At 34.0% G+C, this 21833-nt stretch overlaps 1 protein-coding gene and 1 long non-coding RNA gene across 3 annotated transcripts in view; one reads left to right on the forward strand and one right to left on the reverse strand.

Annotated features, from left to right (window-relative positions):
• Positions 1-21833, forward strand: part of LOC143254022 (HEAT repeat-containing protein 1-like) — a 61584-nt gene that overhangs the window by 33240 nt on the left and 6511 nt on the right. For both annotated transcript variants that reach the window (XM_076508737.1, XM_076508738.1), the window contains exons 15-25: positions 811-1027; positions 1965-2213; positions 4376-4507; positions 5718-5809; positions 7138-7284; positions 8310-8553; positions 9070-9198; positions 10751-10975; positions 11126-11251; positions 11390-11550; positions 12344-12520. In XM_076508737.1, the coding sequence (XP_076364852.1) occupies positions 811-1027; positions 1965-2213; positions 4376-4507; positions 5718-5809; positions 7138-7284; positions 8310-8553; positions 9070-9198; positions 10751-10975; positions 11126-11170 (1480 nt within the window). In that variant the 3' untranslated portion in view covers positions 11171-11251; positions 11390-11550; positions 12344-12520. The remainder of the gene's footprint in view (positions 1-810; positions 1028-1964; positions 2214-4375; positions 4508-5717; positions 5810-7137; positions 7285-8309; positions 8554-9069; positions 9199-10750; positions 10976-11125; positions 11252-11389; positions 11551-12343; positions 12521-21833) is intronic.
• Positions 10845-21833, reverse strand: part of LOC143254026 (uncharacterized) — a 41849-nt gene continuing 30860 nt past the window's right edge. Inside the window, exon 2 of the long non-coding RNA XR_013029931.1 lies at positions 10845-10961. This is a non-coding gene — a long non-coding RNA (uncharacterized LOC143254026). The remainder of the gene's footprint in view (positions 10962-21833) is intronic.

The following is a 21833-nucleotide window of genomic DNA, read 5'->3' on the forward strand; positions in this document are numbered from 1 at the left end:
TTTTGTTAAGAAGCATTTGTCTGAAGGACCAACTGCGTGTACATTTTGTTAAGTCTGTATTTGTCTGAAGGACCAACTGTGTGTACATTTTGTTAAGTCTGTATTTGTCTGAAGGACCAACTGCGTGTACATTTTGTTAAGTCTGTATTTGTCTGAAGGACCAACTGCGTGTACATTTTGTTAAGTCTGTATTTGTCTGAAGGACCAACTGCGTGTACATTTTGTTAAGAAGCATTTGTCTGAAGGACCAACTGTGTGTACATTTTGTTAAGTCTGTATTTGTCTGAAGGACCAACTGTGTGTACATTTTGTTAAGTCTGTATTTGAAATTTTGATAATAGAATGTTTTAAATACATGCACTTCAAATTATGTTCAAACTTTAAAATTCTACAGGTTGAATGTTACAAAACAGAGGTTTCCATGTGTGTTTGTTTCAAACTTTAAAATTCTACAGGTTGAATGTTACAAAACAGAGGTTTCTATGTGTGTTTGTTTCAAACTTTAAAATTCTACAGGTTGAATGTTACAAAACAGAGGTTTCTATGTGTGTTTGTTTCAAACTTTAAAATTCTACAGGTTGAATGTTACAAAACAGAGGTTTCTATGTGTGTTTGTTTCAAACTTCAAAATTCTACAGGTTGAATGTTACAAAACAGAGGTTTCTATGTGTGTTTGTTTCAAACTTTAAAATTCTACAGGTTGAATGTTACAAAACAGAGGTTTCTATGTGTGTTTGTTTCAAACTTTAAAATTCTACAGGTTGAATGTTACAAAACAGAGGTTTCTATGTGTGTTTGTTTCTTAAACAGCCAACTACCGATTGTTTTGTCAAAGTGGTTTGCTCCAGCAGTGAAGGAAAATGACTCTTCAACCAGGCTGAGACCTTCCACCAGAAGTGCAGCAACCACTCACTTGTCAACAGAAGCTACAACTTTGAAGATTCTGCTGGAGTTGGTGGTTGATACCAGTACTCCTGCCCACATCCAGCATGGTTTACTTCGAGTTCTCCAGTGTGTGAATTCACAGGTGAAACTTGCATATGTTGTACTTAATTCACTAAAAGCTCAATGTACAGGTTTAAGTTTTCTTTTCTCAAGTGACACTTAAGTCACACATTTTACTGTTGTACCATCATTATGACCGTAAGCAACAGCACCATTTTAAACATGTCTCTTTTTCTGGGTTTACTCCTGACATTGTATAGTGTCATTGGCATTATGACCATGAGCAACAGCACCATTTTAAACGTGTCTCTTTTTCTGGGTTTACTCCTGACATTGTACAGTGTCATTAGCAACAGTGACATCATTCACCTTTCTTGTGTTTGTAATTTTTTATGAGTTGTTTCTCTTTTTATTTCTATTTAATTTTTTATCTGGAAGTTGGATGTTCAATTTATTTAATTTTTACATTTTCTACTAAGTTTTACTTTTTTTTTTTACTGGTTGTTTGACACAGATGGCCTTGTTGCTTTATGAAAGTAAATACTAAACAACAAATCAACCGTTTTTCAGGTTATTTTCAAGGCCTTACTTGTCAAGAAACAAAATTGAGGCTCATATGAGTTTTTATGATATATAAGAACACTTACGTTAAAGCTGGCTATAACTAATGATAATCAAAATTTGAAGATTTTTTAAATTTTAAAACAAAAGCATTGTTTTTCACTGTTAAATGGTTCTTTATAGTTTTACATGTTTGAAAATTTATCAGAATATCATTGTGTCTTACTATTTATGTTGATCATTTTTAAGATTCTGACATCTTTTTTAGGTTTATTTTCACATATTTAACAAATATAACTTCTTCCAGTTAAGCCAAGCTCTTGTTTAATTTAAAAGTAAGACTAAAATAATCAAAGTTCCAAGTGTCGTGTACATAAAAACATTGACTCTATTTTTACCATAATTTTTATAAGAAGAGAAGGCGCTTCTTGTTTTCTTATTTTTATTATTTTATTTAGGATTGTTTAGGTAAATTGTTACCATTGCTTGACTCTATGCTGGAACCTTACTTCAACGACAAAGACCTGATTTTAAAACATTCTCAATATGCTATCGTTGAGCAAATTCTTTCAAAATTTACCTCAGAAAATGCTGAGTTGTTTTGCAAAGAGAAAAGCCAAGCTCTACAGTTACTAAAGAAAATGCTTTTGTCAAGCATTAGAGTGAACTGTGGAATGGACTCGCTACATTTAATGGCTTTGAAAGTGGTAAGTTCTTTGTGGTCAATTGCAATATATTTGTGGTCAGTTTGTTTACTTTTACTTGGTCAGGAAAAACTACTTGTAAAATCTCAAAGTAAATTTGTTAAAAAATATAAACTAGTAAGTATAAAAATGGCATAGAATAATAAGTAACTACCCTAATTGTAAAGTTTTGGTTTCATACTAATGTTGTAAAGCTTTGGTTTCATACTAATGTTGTAAAGCTTTGGTTTCATACTAATGTTGTAAAGTTTTGGTTTCATACTAATGTTGTAAAGCTTTGGTTTCATACTAATGTTGTAAAGTTTTGGTTTCATACTAATGTTGTAAAGTTTTGGTTTCATACTAATGTTGTAAAGTTTTGGTTTCATACTAATGTTGTAAAGTTTTGGTTTCATACTAATGTTGTAAAGCTTTGGTTTCATACTAATGTTGTAAAGCTTTGGTTTCATACTAATGTTGTAAAGCTTTGGTTTCATACTAATGTTGTATAGCTTTGGTTTCATACTAATGTTGTATAGCTTTGGTTTCATACTAATGTTGTAAAGCTTTGGTTTCATACTAATGTTGTATAGCTTTGGTTTCATACTAATGTTGTATAGCTTTGGTTTCATACTAATGTTGTATAGCTTTGGTTTCATACTAATGTTGTATAGCTTTGGTTTCATACTAATGTTGTATAGCTTTGGTTTCATACTAATGTTGTATAGCTTTGGTTTCATACTAATGTTGTATAGCTTTGGTTTCATACTAATGTTGTATAGCTTTGGTTTCATACTAATGTTGTAAAGCTTTGGTTTCATACTAATGTTGTAAAGTTTTGGTTTCATACTAATGTTGTATAGCTTTGGTTTCATACTAATGTTGTATAGTTTTGGTTTCATACTAATGTTGTATAGCTTTGGTTTCATACTAATGTTGTAAAGTTTTGGTTTCATACTAATGTTGTAAAGCTTTGGTTTCATACTAATGTTGTATAGCTTTGGTTTCATACTAATGTTGTAAAGTTTTGGTTTCATACTAATGTTGTATAGCTTTGGTTTCATACTAATGTTGTATAGCTTTGGTTTCATACTAATGTTGTAAAGCTTTGGTTTCATACTAATGTTGTAAAGCTTTGGTTTCATACTAATGTTGTAAAGCTTTGGTTTCATACTAATGTTGTAAAGTTTTGGTTTCATACTAATGTTGTAAAGCTTTGGTTTCATACTAATGTTGTAAAGTTTTGGTTTCACAAAAAAAAAGTCTAACTGAAAAATTATGATTTTATAAAGAAATAAAACAATTTATTAGAGTTCAACTCTAGAGGTATGTAACATGCCTTTATGTGACCTTGTCTTTGTACCACAAAACTGATAATTCTTTAAACTATGAAGATCATTGGGTTATGATGTAAACTCATGGGCATTAACCTAGAACAATAACTTTGGTTAAGAAAATATTTACTGAAGCTTTGCTATTGACTTTGTTGTTTGTTCTGAGCAAACATTTAAATAAAAAAAGGTTGTCATACCTTGAATGTTTTTTACTACCTGATAAAATTTTCTGGATTCAAACCTTTTTTTTTTTATAAATATAAACCATTTGATAACTGATTTGTTTATTTTTAAGTTATTGTAATGTACACTAGAAAATAAAAACATTGTAATACATATAACTAACCACCATTTCATCGCAACAACTTCACTGAGAGTTATTTCTGGACTACATTCATATCGACTAACATTCCCTTGATAAAACAAGGCATTGGAAAGGAAATTTTTTTATGGTAATTGGTCAGATTTATTATTATTTTATAGCAATAACTGACAGAAGAGGAAGGTATGATAAAGCAAGGTCTTAATACTAGAATTGTTAGCTCGTCTTGAACAAAATATAAAGTTAGAACCCTTTCACTAGTTCATTTGGTTGAAAACAAGTAAATTAAAGTTCTGAATATAACCCATTAAACAAAATAAAAACAAGTTTAAACCTACCTACAAACAGTCAACATTTTTTCTTGTTTCTCTGTAGGGTATAGATTTGAAAATTTTTTAAATAATTATTTCTGAACTGTAATATTGAACAGTTACTTAGGACGTACAACTACGATGTTAAAAGACAGATTACAAAAAGTCTTGCTAGAAAAATGAAAACTTTTTGAAGTGTTATAAAATTGTTTGTTGCAGTTAACAAAGGAGTTTTTCCAAGCACTTGGATCTCCCATTGTTCAACATGAACTCTTGGACCTTGTTCTAGATCTTTATGTAAATTCCACTTCTGCTCATGACGGGAAAGCTATGACCAAAGTTATTAAAAAGGTATGTTACTTGTTAGTAGTTATTCAACTACTCAAACTTTCTGAGTTTATTGTTCAAAACATTTACAGTAGAATTACATCCTGTAATACAAAGGTACTTCAAAACATTTACAGTAGAAATACATCCTGTAATACAAAGGTACTTTTAGAGAGGTGGGAAAACTTTTAAGTAAACAGATATCAAAACTTACTTCATTAAATGTTTAATAAGTAACTTTTGACTAGTGTCTGCTTTTGTTTGTAAAGTGTTGGCAAAATGTAGGTGACATAGAAACAAGTTGGCTCTAAAACCTAGAGAGTTGTAACATGTTAAGAGTAATAAGTGTTCTGTTAACAGTTAAAGAAATTGAATTGTTTGGATAACAATATAAATAAAAGACTATGATGGTTGAGGATGTAGAGAAATGTTTTTTTAAAACGGTTTAGAAACTTGATGAATATATCACAGTAAGACAGTTAGAACAACAGTAACTAACATCGGGAGTGCATAAAGAACGAACCAAGTTCTTAAAATACCATCCTGAAATGTTATTAATTTTCATACATCAGTTATAACAGCACATAACATGTTTCTAACAGAAAAGTCTCCTGCTACTTGGTTGTTATTTTTGTATACAAGTAATTAGTTTTTGTATGCATTTGTGATACACTTGAGCACTTATTACACTGTGGCTGTGATACATCAGAGCACTTATTACACTGTGGCTGTGGTACATCAGAGCACTAACTACACTGTGGCTGTTATACACCAGAGCACTTATCCTTGATGACGAGAAACCCACTTGAAATCAAAATGTATCTGAGAATGGATATTAACACTATTGATAAGAAGAGAAGAACATGTCGACCTTGCTAGCTCATCTTCAGGTTAAGAAAAAGCACTTACTACACATTGGCTGTGATACACTAGAACATTCGCTACACTGTGGTTGTGCTACACGTAATATAAGTTTTAATATGTATATATTTTTAATGTAATAATGTTTTTGCAATAAGTTGCCTCAGAATGTGTATAATGACTAACATCAAGTCATGAAACGACTATAAGCACGTGGATCAACTTTTGTAAGATTCCTTAGTTAAGATTCATAACTTGAACATCAGTACTGATAGGAATTCAAAAGAATTTTTGCCCAGAAGTTGTGACAGAGTTCACATTGTGTTTAATAATCTGAAGTGAATCTATGAGTGAAAGTATTTTTATGTTTCAGATGTGTTTTGATGGTAAGCTTCTTGTGAAAGTGCTTCACCAAGTAGAGACCAGTGCCACAACAAAGACTGTCAGAGACGTCAAGAAACAAAGGTATTGAACTTACAAACTCTATTGCTCATCTAACATGTATGATGTTCAATGGTCTGTCAGACGTTGACTTTCTGTTTTTATGTGTTTCCATGTTGTTGTTTTTTACCTTCTTAAACAAATTATCCAGGAAATGGTAAAATCTTATGTTTGTTTTGGTTGCTTATTATCCAGGCAAAATGTTTATACAGGAACAAATAGGCCTCTTGTTTCTGTTTTACTTAGGGTGTCACAGACACCTCTGTATTACTTAGGCTGGTACAGACACCTGTTTCTGTGTTACCTTGATTGTACAGACACCTATTTCCGTGTTACTGAGATTCGTACAGACACCTTTTTATGTGTCACTAGGTTAGTACAGAACTCACAATTTTCGTTGTTTGTTAACATTTTAAGATACCTCTTACCTCCTGTTTCTTTCTCTAAAATTTTTTTTTTCCATCATCAGTTAGTAGACTTCTAATAATTTCTCTGAGATTTTTGCCAATATGTCTGAAGATTCTTTGTCAGTGTTCATGGAGTTGCCTGTTTTTAGTGTATTTCCTATCAGGTATATTAGTCATTCATTGTCTTGTATAATTTTTTTAAACTCGCATCTCCTGTGTATCATCTGTCATTTACTGTTAGGCTCTTTTTTACTTCATAAAGAAACTCTTTAAACTGTTTGTTTGTACTGTCTTTCGACCAGAGGCCTACTTCACGCATGAAAGTAGAAGGAAGGCAAGCAAAGTTAAACTTACGTGTGCACTACTGTTGTTTTTAACTAAATATGCATATTGATTATGGGATCTGTTCTATTTAAAGTTTAGCTTTTGGTAATGGCTTTGTATTTTGTAAAGTTTTTGGTAAAAATATTTATTCAGTTTTCTCTGTTCTTTTTATGTTGCTGTTTTCCTTTTCATATTATGGCCATGTGGTTAAGGCACTCGAATCATAATCCAACAGTTGCAGGTTCAAATCCCCGTCACACCAAACATGCTCGTCCTTTCAGCCATGGGGGCATTATATGTGATGATCAATCCCACTGTTTGTTGACAAAAGCAGAGCCCAAGAGTTGGCAGTGTGTGGTGATGACTAGCTGCCTTCTCTCTGGTCTTACATTGCTAAATTATGGACGACTAGCGCAGATGGCCCTCGTATAGCTTTGCACAAAATTCAAAAACCAAAGCTTTTCATGGTAGTTTATTTTTCATGGTTTATTTCTTTTCTGAATATCTTACTTGTACTGTCTACTTTTGTTTTGAAGATATTATGTTTTTTAAAACGTTATTATACATCATTCTATAGTTTCTCATGGTGATTTTTGTTTTGTTTTGTTTTTGTATCATTAGGACCCAGACATCAAGTCCTGAAGTTGAAAATGTGTTGGACAAGCAACCTTGGAAGAAAGTTATTGTGTTACTTGAAATCGTTCAGAGTAGGTCAAAGTTGCAGGCCGTTGAAACTTTGATTCCTGCTCTCTTTGACTTATTAAAAAGGTATATTTATTACTCTTTCATATTTTAATGTTTTTTATATAAAGCTGTATGTAAGAGCAGTGGTATCGTAGCCGCAGATCTCCCCATCTGCTGTTCTGATAAGCCTACATCTATATTACAAGCCCTTGATTAAATATGTTTGAAATACTGATGTGTCTTGGAAACTAATAGTTGATCAAAGTAACAAGGGAAATATAATAATATGAAAAGTAAAAACCATGCAGAGGTTTGCTATAAACAAGATGTAGTGGATAGGTTGATTGAAATCTGTTGGAGAACATACTTAATCTTTAAACCCTAGGACCATCCTAATGTGCTGAGTGCTGACAAACTGCATTCCATCTTATCACTTCAAAGTTTTTACGTCTATTTGATAGCCCTTGCACATCTCCATATGAAGTTTAATAACCTAACCGATACACAAGTTTACTTTGGTGTTAATTTGATAACTTATATGAGAACATGTTAAAGAAATCTAACAGTAACTTTGGTAAGTTTATAACTCAAGATGGAGTAAAATGTTATGAACATACACCAGATAGATATATTCATGTAATAGTTTAAACATGTTTAATGATTTGGTGTAGAATATGAGTATTAAAGGTATCCATCTTACAAAAATCTGAAAAGTAACTTTGTTTTAAATGAATTCAGCAGTTGTTTTCTCTCACTTTCTTTGAATTATTTGTGTCTTAGCTACAAGATTCTTGGGCTGCGTAGAAAAGAGAAAAGTGTAGAATTTTTTTAAATTGATTTTGTATCTTAATTTGTTTAGTTGGTTTTGCTGTTAGAGATTCTAATGTTAACCTGAGAAATATCTGTTGCATCATTTTACTAACTTTAATATTTTTTCTTTTTAGAAGCAGTAATTCTAAAGAGTTTGATTTGTAAGAGAAATGATTGGACTTGTATTATAACATTTTATAAAAAAACAAGTAACTTTCTACAAATCAGATGGACGTGCATTCTCTCACTGCTGGAAGATAGCTTTTATATATTAGGAATATGTTCTCTTTCTCCCTTAGGTCACTGGAAGTAGGAAATGGTCCTGACAAACATTACCTTCAGCAGGTTATTTTGTCTTGTCTCTATACTTGTGTGCAGCAGGTGATGTCATCAGAAGATGGCGACAATCGTGAAACAAGTGTGAAACTGAGAGAAGAGCATTTTCAAGTTGAATTAATTGTACAAGTCATTCGTGTCTCGGAAAATCCACAAACACAAAACCAGGCTTTGTTGCTCTTAAACCTAATTGCTTGTCGTTTTTCTGTAAGATATTTTTACTTCTTCCTTATTCTGTTTAATGTTGTTGCAATTACTCCATAATTCGAAATACATGAGATGACATAATTCTGAGTAAAATAATTATACTGTTTTTTGTATCCTGTTGTTATTAGTTACCTCATGGATATTTTAAATGGTTTTTCAAACAAAACATCTTGTCTAAAATTATGAACAACTTCCAGACATTGTGATACACTAATTTTTAGCTGTTTACATTGTGTAATTAAATTATTTCATATTTATATGAGCAATTATAAGTAATTTTTATCTTATATTTGACTTACCTAACCTTTGAGATTTCTGTTTCGTGACTTTTTTGTGAACAGTTAAATGGTTTACCTTTTATTTTTGCAATTTTTTGGACACAACACCAACTTTAATATAACCTAATGTACAAAGGAGGGTTCAAATGTACCTGTATCTGAAAGGTGTATTGTTGAAAGTGACATTAATGGTTATGTAAGCATGCATGTTATGTGGAAAACCTTTTTTTCTTGACAGGAGCATGTTCTACACAATATCATAGCAATTTTCACTTTTATGGGAGCAAGTTTAGTACGTCAGGACAACTCCTACAGCTTCCAAGTGATCAGCCAGACGATTGAGACGATTATTCCAGCTCTTCTTGAGGTCAGTGACTGAAGTTTGTTGTCAAATACATTTATGAATTAAACTTCATTGAATCAAGTTAAAGAATTTTCTTAGTGAAAGAATGACTGCTTTTGGAACATTCAATAATTTTAGCATTGAAACATGGAAGTGTAAGTTATCATAAAAATATCAGTGTGCGTTCCAAAATAACTCGAATATGCTTTGCTTGACGTAAACAAGTTATGATGTTGTTTCTTCAAAGTTATAGGAATACCAGTAACCCCTTGGCAAGAGTTACAAAATGACATTATCAGATGTCATTTGTGTCATTCTTTGTGGTGTGATTAAAGTCATATTTAATATTAGTTTAACCAAATATTTGTGTTGGATTTTATGAAGAGACAGTTACACACATCACAGGATGGAATTTAGGTGTATTTATATTCCAATCACCTTTTTTATGAAGTGGCAAATAAAAAATTGGATTGAAGGAGGACTACAGAACTAATATGATTATTTCACTAAACTTTTCATGTTAATTCTATATCAGTTTCCTAGTGGTTCCCTCTGGTAGCTTTATTGTACATTAACGAATGTGTCATATCTGTGGAAAAATCCTTTTAACACTCCTACGAAAAGTGGGGCCTAATAGGCCCCAGAGCAACTTGAAAGGTTATTAATATTAGGCTAATAATTTTGTACTTAAATGAAATTGCCATTTAAATCCATTAATGAATGGATTAACGAGATTCCCGCTGTCCCTATCTACTATCTAGCGAAACCACAGCCAGGGGAACGGGCTTGGAGAAATCAGGACTAGAAACGTCTTTTCGTAGGAGTGTTAAATATTGGATTGTATCAGCAAAAAATATTCAAATATATCTGTTGTTGTATTGCACAATGATATTTTTAGGTTTTTGTACAACTGTAGTGACATCTTGTTGCAGCTTTACCACATTACCAGATTTTACCTGTACTGCAAACTGATGAAAGTTTGAAGAAATGATAAGATAGGATTGGTTGCACTTTCATTTGTATTGTGGTACAATACTTGATAAAATAGTCATGAGTTGCTTTTTGTACAGTATCAATGTTATTTCTGAAGGGTTCTGTTTCCTTTGGTAATTCATATTACAGGAATTTGTGACATCAGTTTTAAAGCTAGTGAAATGTGTATTGTCTTGTGTTTGTATTTTCTGAATCCTGTTTTAAACAGTTTATTATTTTTGTTTTATTGTACAGTATTTGTTTGTATATAGTAATACTTTTGAATAATATTGGAATTTGATAAGTCTAACAATAAATATTTTATGTTGCACTCAGCACCATTACTAGGGAGTTTTGAAAAATTCTTTCCTTTGTCAGTTTTTATCATACATATTTGTCATTTTTAGTATGTTTTCCATAAATTTTCAGGTAAAACTTCAGAAAGTTATGAAACTAAAAACATTTCTTTAAATATTAAATGAATGCCTCATGAAATACCTCTGAAAATAGCCCCATGTTTTTTTATTTCATTTTTTTTTTCTTGATTCTTATTTGAGACTGCATTTTCTTCATGAAGGTAATTCTTTTTTTAAAAATTATACAGACAAGCAACCAAACTGGAACTACAGATGAAACCCAAAAGACTGTTTCCATGGTGACAAGGGTGTTTGTAGATGCTGTTCTGGATGTTCCACAGCATCGACGATTACCAGTTTTTTCCAAGCTAATTCACACCCTTGGTCCAAAGCAGTACTTGTGGATTCCTCTTGGTCAAGTATTTGACCAACACATAACCAAGCAACCTGTTCAGGGACCTGCCGAGGAAAAGGTGAGATTGTACAGAATTAGAAGAACAGTAACAGTGGACTTTTTGAGTAATTTTAGAATTACGTTCTTTATTTCATACAACAGAACAAAACTTTTGAAGACCGTACATCTTGTATTTTTAACTATGTTATACTTAATACATTCTTTACAGGTTCAAGGAACTCTGCCCCTCTGGTGGAATTTGCTGTCTCACTAAGCCAGTGTTTTCAGCCCACTGTCCAGTTGGTTTCTTTCGTCAAACTGCTCGAGTTTTTATTATCGTTGCCGCAACAAGAAGGTAAGTGTTATTAATAATGAAAATGTTTTTTTTGTGTTTGTCCGGTAAAACTTTTTGTTTGTCCAGTAAAACTTATCGTCCCAAACGTGGCCAATATTCGTTAGTTTCACCAAGTAAAGTTATGTTTGTTTTTGTCAGATGGTTCTGCAACTGTGAATTCAAAAACCTGTGAAATTCTACCAGATATCTACCCACTCTTTGATGTCAACACACATTCAGCTAAGCAACTCCGCCACTTCATGTATACCACTGTATCATTCATGGTCACTCTTCTGTCTTCACAAACTTTTGTTAGTCAGGTACAGATCTGTGTTTTGTTGTTTCTTTGTGTTAGTGTTCAGGCCTAAAGCTTTGTTATCACTAACTTAGAGATGAGAATTGTACATGAAATCAATTGTGTCTGGTCAGGTATAAAATGTTTTGTTGTATGTTAAGTGTTCATCAGTTCTCTACTGTACCTGAAAAAAAATATATTTTCAATTTATATAATAAAATATTAGTATTTTAAAAAGTAAAGTTATAAAAGTAAGTTATGTAGAGGAAGAAAAATGTAGGTTATTATCACGTTTTCCTTTGTGAACAACTGTCCCCCAGTGGAGACAGCAGTAAGTCTTAGGACTTACAATGCTAAAATTATGAGTTTGATTCCCCTCAGAGTGGACACAGCAGCTAGCTGATGTGGTTTTGCTATAAGAAAACAAACTTGTGAACAACTGGGGGGATTAATAACAAAATAAAATTGTGGTTATAACTGTAAGGTCAAAGTTTCAAGTGTAAACAAAACATTGAACATTGGGCTTTTTCTAATTCTGGGAGCAGATGTTGGAATTTAAGGAAACAAACATGAGAAAGTTAAAAAAACTCTTCAGGCTGCATTTGAGAACTTTCAATGATTCAAGTAGTGTTTATCATTTCAAACAATAGATACTTGATGAACTAGTGTTTGCAACAGGCCTCCTATCTATGTAACTGTTTTATGTTAATTCAGTATTAAGAGACTGAAAGTTTTTTTGTTTTAATATCAGAAAAGTTTTGAGTTAAATACTGATATGCCCAATATTGAAATTGTTGTTGTTTTTGTTACATTTAAAGATTGCTGGACTAAGCTCTAAGTCTTCCAAGAAAATGGAACCACACTACCAGAACTTTCTTGAGATTACCTTAAAATACATTCAGAAAGTGGCACGTCATCTTCAAGAAAGTGGATCGACAGCAACGTCTAAATTCTGGAGAGTACTACTGTACAAGTTGTATGACTTGCTTGATAAGGTCAGTGTTAAGGTCTTTTATACATATTAAATGGTCCAGGTCTAGAAATAATCAAATACTGGACAGATGTTTTGTAACTCTGGGTAGGTTAAGCCTAGATGGTGGTATAAATACTTACATCGGTATACAAGTTCCAACATTGCCCTTTGTTGTTTTTACACCAAAAGATGTGTAGCCTTTCTTTCTTTATTTATTTTGTAATGATTTTTATTGTTGTATTCCTTTTAATTAGAAAAAAACATTACTTTAAAATTATCTCTGTCATAAGTTTTTAATGGTACTTTTCTTTCAACTGTATATCACTTGGTACAGTTAATTCTGCTTTTAATCATATACTTGTGTATATATATACACAGACACCACATATATACTTTTATGTGCATACATACATAAATTTTGGAGGTCGTACCTACTTCATGGCAGCTGTATTTGTTTGTTGTGAATAATGGAAGATTCGAGGTTCGAGATCCGATGTTCTACAAATTTATTTCAGTGTTGATAACAGTGTCATAATGATTGTGTATTAAAGATAGATCACCCAGTCTTTCTTTCGTTTTTGTAAACGTTGGATAATTATTCAACCAGCAGAGAACTGACGTTCACATGAATTTATTGGATGTATGGTAAAGAGTTTTAGTCATATAAAAATATTTGTTACATTGAAGCATGGTTTTAAGCAGTCAGGCAGTACCTGTCTTGAAATGGTATAGGAAGCCATCTTGTCTTCCATCAACAAAGTTGTTAATAAAAAAATCAGAATTTGGCAAATCATCCGTCTAATAATCCAAAGCCTGACTGATCTCAGAAACAGAAAACTCTTGCATGAGTTTTGGTGACATGAGTTTCTGAACTGATGTTGAGAGCTTTACATGTGCATCAAATCTAGAGAAAAGATCACTGATGATTTGGTCAATAAAAGGAATGGTTATTAAAGTAATTCTTTATGGAACTACATTCTACTATAAAGGAATGGTTATTAAAGTAATTCTTTATGGAACTACATTCTACTATAAAAGGAATGGTTATTAAAGTAATTCTTTATGGAACTACATTCTACTATAAAAGGAATGGTTATTAAAGTAATTCTTTATGGAACTACATTCTACTATAAAAGGAATGGTTATTAAAGTAATTCTTTATGGAACTACATTCTACTATAAAAGGAATGGTTATTAAAGTAATTCTTTATGGAACTACATTCTACTATAAAAGGAATGGTTATTAAAGTAATTCTTTATGGAACTACATTCTACTATAAAAGGAATGGTTATTAAAGTAATTCTTTATGGAACTACATTCTACTATAAAAGGAATGGTTATTAAAGTAATTCTTTATGGAACTACATTCTACTATAAAAGGAATGGTTATTAAAGTAATTCTTTATGGAACTACATTCTACTATAAAAGGAATGGTTATTAAAGTAATTCTTTATGGAACTACATTCTACTATAAAAGGAATGGTTATTAAAGTAATTCTTTATGGAACTACATTCTACTATAAAGGAATGGTTATTAAAGTAATTCTTTATGGAACTACATTCTACTATAAAAGGAATGGTTATTAAAGTAATTCTTTATGGAACTACATTCTACTATAAAAGGAATGGTTATTAAAGTAATTCTTTATGGAACTACATTCTACATTTTCATGCTGGACTTGTCATTGACTAAATCGTGGCATGAAAACATCAGATTTGTTTTCAGTATTAGTGATTGAAGATAATGTGAATAATCATCTATGTCCACTTCTCGTGAAGCCAACTCTTCACAGTATTATTCTGTTAGGGAAACCGTCTTGTCTTGGACCTTGCATATTTATATAAACTTCTTTAAAACAGTGAAGAGAGCATTATAAAGTTGTAAAACAAAAAGTTAATTCAAAGGATTCCAGTATTTTTAGATAAGTTACAGCATTTTTAACATCTTCAGTTGTGCTAAAAGAGTGTTATTTAGATCAAGACTGCATGATTATGATTTTAATAATGAAGAGTGTATAGTGGTGATTTTTAAAATGAAATTATCAGACTTTATTGCAATAACGGAGCAGAGAAAAAATAATTTGTTTTGTCAGTTGTATTTTGAAGTAACTGAACCAGACTATGTGAACTTTAATATAAAAAGAGAGAGACAGTTATATAAATTTGACAAACAACTGTAATAACTAACGATGTAACGAACACTTGTATATCCATTTAACTTGTTTCAATACATTATTTTAAAAGAAGTGGACAGTGTTGCTATTTGTTATTATTGAAATTTATAGCCAACAAGTCACAAAAACACACACTGTAAAGAAACATGCCAACAGAGTAGCAACAGAACATTGAACTTCCAATGACAAAGTGTCAACAGAATCCATTATGTGCAACTGTTTCAAGCTAGAAAATGCTGTTACTTCATCAGAAAAACGTGTACTATGTAGAGATCATTAAATACCATAAGCAGCTATTCTGTAACAGCAGTCCCTGGTGTATACAGAACCCCTCAATAATGACTTCCTTTTAGATACAACTTGCTATCGATATCACCTCTGGAAAACAAATTCCTGACAGATTCAACAAACGATCGTGATGTTTTGGCAGAATGTGGGAAGACGATTCCTCAGTAACGACTTTTCTTCATTTCAGTAGAAACATACAAACGTGTGTGTGTGTTCCTATGATTGATCTTATGTTTACATTTATATAATATGATCTTAATAAATCAAGTGTAGTTTGTTGAAGACTACAGCAGGTGAGTGTACAATGAGAAGACTGGAGAACTTACATATTTATCAAAACATGAATACCTCTAACTTCATTATTCAATGTGATAAGTAAAACACATCTCAGCAGTAGTTAACTCTTGATCAGAACAGTTGAAATGTGAGTGTTTTAATAAGTAGTGTACAATTAGCTGTGAAAAACCTCACCAGCTAGTCAACAGTCAGAAATGAGTGTTTTCTTGAGACGTCATGTGATGCATGACGAGGGTAAGTAGTTAATCTGTGGATTACTGTATAAACATGACACACACAACAGAGTAACTAACTTTTGTAGAAAGCCCAATTCTGTTTCATAATACTTTGAGAAACGTTTACATGTAAACACCTAACTTTTCAGGTAAATGTCAGTCATCAAAAACCTTCATAATAAATATGTTCATGTTACTGCAGGTTTAAACAGTTGTTGCAGATAAAGTTAAAATCATTAAGTTATAGGAAATGGTTTTAATACAAAAATAAAAGTCACCAAAGTGAATTAAACAAAAAATCATCAACTTAACAAACCAATGTTACATTAGTTCTGTGATTATTATACATGAAACACCAACACACTATCCAAGATACATTATTATACATGAAACACCAACACTCTATCCAAGATACATTATTATACATGAAACACCAACACTCTATCCAAGATACATTATTATACATGAAACATCAACACTCTATCCAAGATACATTATTATACATGAAACACCAACACTCTATCCAAGATACATTATTATACATGAAACACAAACACTCTATCCAAGATACATTATTATACATGAAACACCAACACTCTATCCAAGATACATTATTATACATGAAACACCAACACTCTATCCAAGATACATTATTATGCAGGAAACACCAACACTCTATCCAAGATACATTATTATGCATGAAAACCAACACACTATCCAAGATACATTATTATGCATGAAACACAAACACTCTATCCAGGATGCATTATTATGCACGAAACACCAACACTCTATCCAGGATACATTATTATACATGAAACACAAACACTCTATCCAAGATGCGTTATTATGCATGAAACACCAACACTCTATCCAGGATACGTTATTATGCATGAAACACCAACACTCTATCCAGGATACATTATTATGCATGAAACACAGACACTCTATCCAGGATACGTTGTTATGCATGAAGCACAAACACTCTATCCAGGATACGTTATTATGCTGGAACACCAACACTCTATCCAGGATGCGTTGTTATACACGCTAAACACCAACACTCTATCCAGGATGCATTATTATGCATGCGAAACACCAACACTATCCAGGATGCGTTATTATGCATGAAACACCAACACTCTATCCAGGATGCATTATTATGCGAAACACCAACACTCTATCCAGGATGCGTTGTTATGCATGAAACACCAAACACTCTATCCAGGATGCATTGTTATGCTGAAACACCAACACTCTATCCAAGATGCGTTGTTATGCATGAAACACCAACACTCTATCCAGGATGCGTTGTTATGCATGAAACACCGACACTCTATCCAGGATGCATTATTATGCATGAAACACCAACACTCTATCCAGGATGCATTATTATGCCGCGAAACACCAACACTCTATCCAGGATACGTTATTATACATGAAACACCAACACTCTATCCAGGATACATTATTATACATGAAACACCAACACTCTATCCAGGATGCGTTATTATGCATGAAACACCAACACTCTATCAGGATGCGTTATTATGCATGAAACACCAACACACTATCCAGGATGCGTTGTTATGCATGGAACACCAAACACACTATCCAGGATGCGTTGTTATGCATGAAGCCAAACACGCTATCCAGGATGCGTTGTTATGCATGAGACACCAACACTATATCCAGGATGCGTTGTTATGCATGAACACCAACACTCTATCCAGGATGCGTTATTATGCATGAAACACCAACACTCTATCCAGGATGCGTTGTTATGCATGAAACACCAACACTCTATCCAGGATGCGTTGTTATGCCGCTAAAACACCAACACTCTATCCAGGATGCGTTGTTATGCGCGAACACCAACGCTCTATCCAGGATGCGTTGTTATGCGAGAACACCAACACACTCTATCCAGGATGCGTTGTTATACCGCGAGCACCAGCGGCTCTATCCAGGATGCGTTATGCCGCGAAACACCAGCGCTCTATCCAGGATGCGTTGTTATGCATGAAACACCAACACTCTATCCAGGATACGTTATTATGCATGGAACACCAACACTCTATCCAGGATACGTTATTATGCATGAAACACCAACACTCTATCCAGGATGCGTTGTTATACATGAAACACCAACACTCTATCCAAGATACGTTGTTATGCAGGAACACCAACACTCTATCCAGGATACGTTATTATGCATGAGACACCAACACTCTATCCAGGATGCGTTATTATGCATGAAACACCAACACTCTATCCAGGATGCGTTGTTATGCATGAGAACACCAACACTCTATCCAGGATGCGTTGTTATGCATGAAACACCAACACTCTATCCAGGATGCGTTGTTATGCGAGAACACCAACACTCTATCAGGATGCGTTGTTATGCATGAAACACCAACACTCTATCCAGGATGCGTTGTTATGCAGGGAACACCAACACTCTATCCAGGATGCGTTATTATGCATGAGCACAAACACACTATCCAGGATGCGTTATTATGCATGAAACACCAGCACTATCCAGGATGCGTTATTATGCATGAAACACCAACACTCTATCCAGGATGCGTTATTATACATGAAACACCAACACTCTATCCAGGATGCGTTGTTATGCGGAACACCAACACTCTATCCAGGATACGTTGTTATGCATGAGCACAAACACACTATCCAGGATGCGTTATTATGCATGAAACACAAACACACTATCAGGATGCGTTATTATGCATGAACACAAACACACTATCAGGATACGTTGTTATGCATGAAACACCAACACTCTATCCAGGATGCGTTATTATGCATGAAACACCAACACTCTATCCAGGATACATTATTATGCATGAAACACCAACACTCTATCCAGGATGCATTATTATGCATGAAACACCAACACACTATCCAGGATACGTTATTATGCATGAAACACCAACACTCTATCCAAGATGCGTTATTATGCATGAACACAAACACTCTATCAAGATACGTTATTATAATTGAAACACCAACACTCTATCCAGGATACGTTATTATACATGAAACACCAACACTCTATCCAAGATCGTTATTATACAGGGAGCACAAACACTCTATCCAAGATGCCTTATTATACAGGAAACACCAACACTCTATCCAAGATACATTATTATACATGAAACACAAACACACTATCCAAGATACATTATTATGCATGAAACACCAACACTCTATCCAAGATACATTATTATACAGGAAGCACCAACACTCTATCCAAGATGCATTGTTATGCATGAAACACAAACACACTATCCAAGATACATTATTATACATGAAACACAAACACACTATCCAAGATGCATTGTTATGCATGAAACACCAACACTCTATCCAGGATACGTTATTATACATGAAACACCAACACTCTATCCAGGATACATTATTATACATTATTATGCATGAAACACCAACACTCTATCCAGGATGCATTATTATACATGAAACACCAACACACTATCAAGATGCGTTATTATGCATGAAACACCAACACTCTATCCAAGATGCGTTATTATGCATGAGCACAAACACTCTATCCAAGGATGCATTATTATCGTTGAAACACCAACACTCTATCCAGGATGCATTATTATCGTTGAAACACCAACACTCTATCAAGATCGTTATTATGCATGAAACACCAACACTCTATCCAGGATGCCTTATTATGCGAGCACCAACACTCTATCCAGGATGCCTTATTATGCATGAAACACCAACACTCTATCCAGGATACGTTGTTATGCAGGAACACCAACACTCTATCCAGGATGCGTTATTATACACGAACACCAACACTATCCAGGATGCGTTATTATGCATGAGCACCAACACTCTATCCAGGATGCATTATTATGCAGCTAAAACACCAACACTCTATCCAGGATACGTTATTATGCATGAAACACCAACACTCTATCCAGGATGCGTTATTATGCGAGCACCAACACTCTATCCAGGATGCGTTATTATGCATGAAACACCAACACTCTATCCAAGATACGTTATTATGCATGACACCGACACTCTATCCAGGATGCGTTATTATGCATGAAACACCAACACTATCCAGGATGCGTTGTTATACGCGAACACCAACACTCTATCCAGGATACGTTATTATGCATGAAAACACCAACACTCTATCCAGGATGCGTTGTTATGCATGAAACACCAACACTCTATCCAGGATGCGTTATTATGCATGAACACCAACACTCTATCCAGGATGCGTTGTTATGCATGAAAGAACAACACGCACTATCCAGGATGCGTTATTATGCATGAAACACCAACACTCTATCCAGGATGCGTTATTATGCATGAAACACCAACACACTATCCAGGATGCATTATTATGCATGAAACACCAACACTGTATCCAGGATACGTTATTATGCAGGAACACCAGCACTCTATCCAGGATGCATTATTATGCATGAAACCTGAACACACTATCCAGGATACGTTGTTATGCATGAGCACAAGACACACTATCCAGGATGCGTTGTTATGCATGAGCACCAACACTGTAATCCAGGATGCGTTGTTATGCATGAAACACCAACACTCTATCCAGGATGCGTTATTATGCATGAGACACCAACACTCTATCCAGGATGCGTTGTTATGCAGGAGCACCAACACTCTATCCAGGATGCGTTGTTATGCATGAACACAAACACACTATCCAGGATGCGTTATTATGCATGAGCACAAACACACTATCCAGGATGCGTTATTATGCATGAAACACCAACACTCTATCCAGGATGCGTTGTTATGCATGAAACACCAACACTCTATCCAGGATGCGTTGTTATGCGTTATTATGCGTGAACACCAACCTCTATCAGGATGCGTTATTTATGCATGGAACACCACACACTATCCAGGATGCGTTGTTATGCATGAAACACCAACACTCTATCAGGATGCATTATTATGCATGAACACAAACACTCTATCCAGGATGCATTGTTATCGTTGAGCACCAACACTCTATCAGGATGCATTATTATCGTTGAAACACCAACACTCTATCAGGATCGTTATTATACATGAGCACCAACACTCTATCCAGGATGCCTTGTTATGCGCTAAACACCAACACTCTATCCAGGATGCCTTATTATACATGAGAACACCAACACTCTATCCAAGGATACATTGTTACAGGGAACACCAACACTCTATCCAGGATACATTGTTATACACGAGACACCAACACTATCCAGGATACGTTGTTATGCGTTGAACACCAACACTCTATCCAAGATACGTTGTTATGCATGAGAACACCAACACTCTATCCAAGATGCCTTATTATGCCGCGAACACCAACACTCTATCCAGGATGCCTTATTATACATGAAACACCAACACTCTATCCAGGATACGTTGTTATGCAGGAACACCAACACTCTATCCAAGGATACATTATTATACACGAAACACCAGCGCTATCCAGGATGCGTTGTTATGCATGAGACACCAACACTCTATCCAGGATGCGTTATTATGCGAAACACCAACACTCTATCCAGGATGCGTTGTTATGCATGAAACACCAACACTCTATCAAGATACGTTATTATGCACGAACACCAGCACTCTATCCAGGATGCGTTATTATGCATGAGCACCAACACTCTATCCAGGATGCGTTATTATGCATGAAACACCGACGCTCTATCCAGGATGCGTTGTTATGCATGGAAACACCAACACTATCCAGGATACGTTATTATGCGCGTAAACACCAACACTCTATCCAGGATACGTTATTATACATGAAACACCAACACTCTATCCAGGATACGTTATTATGCATGAAACACCAACACTCTATCCAAGATGCGTTATTATGCATGGAACACCAACACTCTATCCAGGATACGTTATTATACATGAAACACCAACACACTATCCAAGATACGTTATTATACATGAAACACCAACACTCTATCCAGGATGCGTTATTATGCATGAAACACCAACACACTATCCAGGATGCGTTATTATGCATGAACACCAACACTGTATCCAGGATACATTATTATGCAGGAACACCAACACTCTATCCAGGATGCATTATTATGCATGAAACACAAACACTCTATCCAAGATACATTATTATCGTTGAAACACCAACACTCTATCCAGGATACATTATTATCGTTGAAACACCAACACTCTATCCAAGATACGTTATTATCGTTGAAACACCAACACTCTATCCAAGATGCCTTATTATGCATGAAACACCAACACTCTATCCAAGATACCTTATTATGCAT

This window comes from Tachypleus tridentatus, chromosome 6 (genome assembly GCF_004210375.1).
Source record: "Tachypleus tridentatus isolate NWPU-2018 chromosome 6, ASM421037v1, whole genome shotgun sequence".
Taxonomy (NCBI): Eukaryota; Metazoa; Arthropoda; class Merostomata; order Xiphosura; family Limulidae; genus Tachypleus; species Tachypleus tridentatus.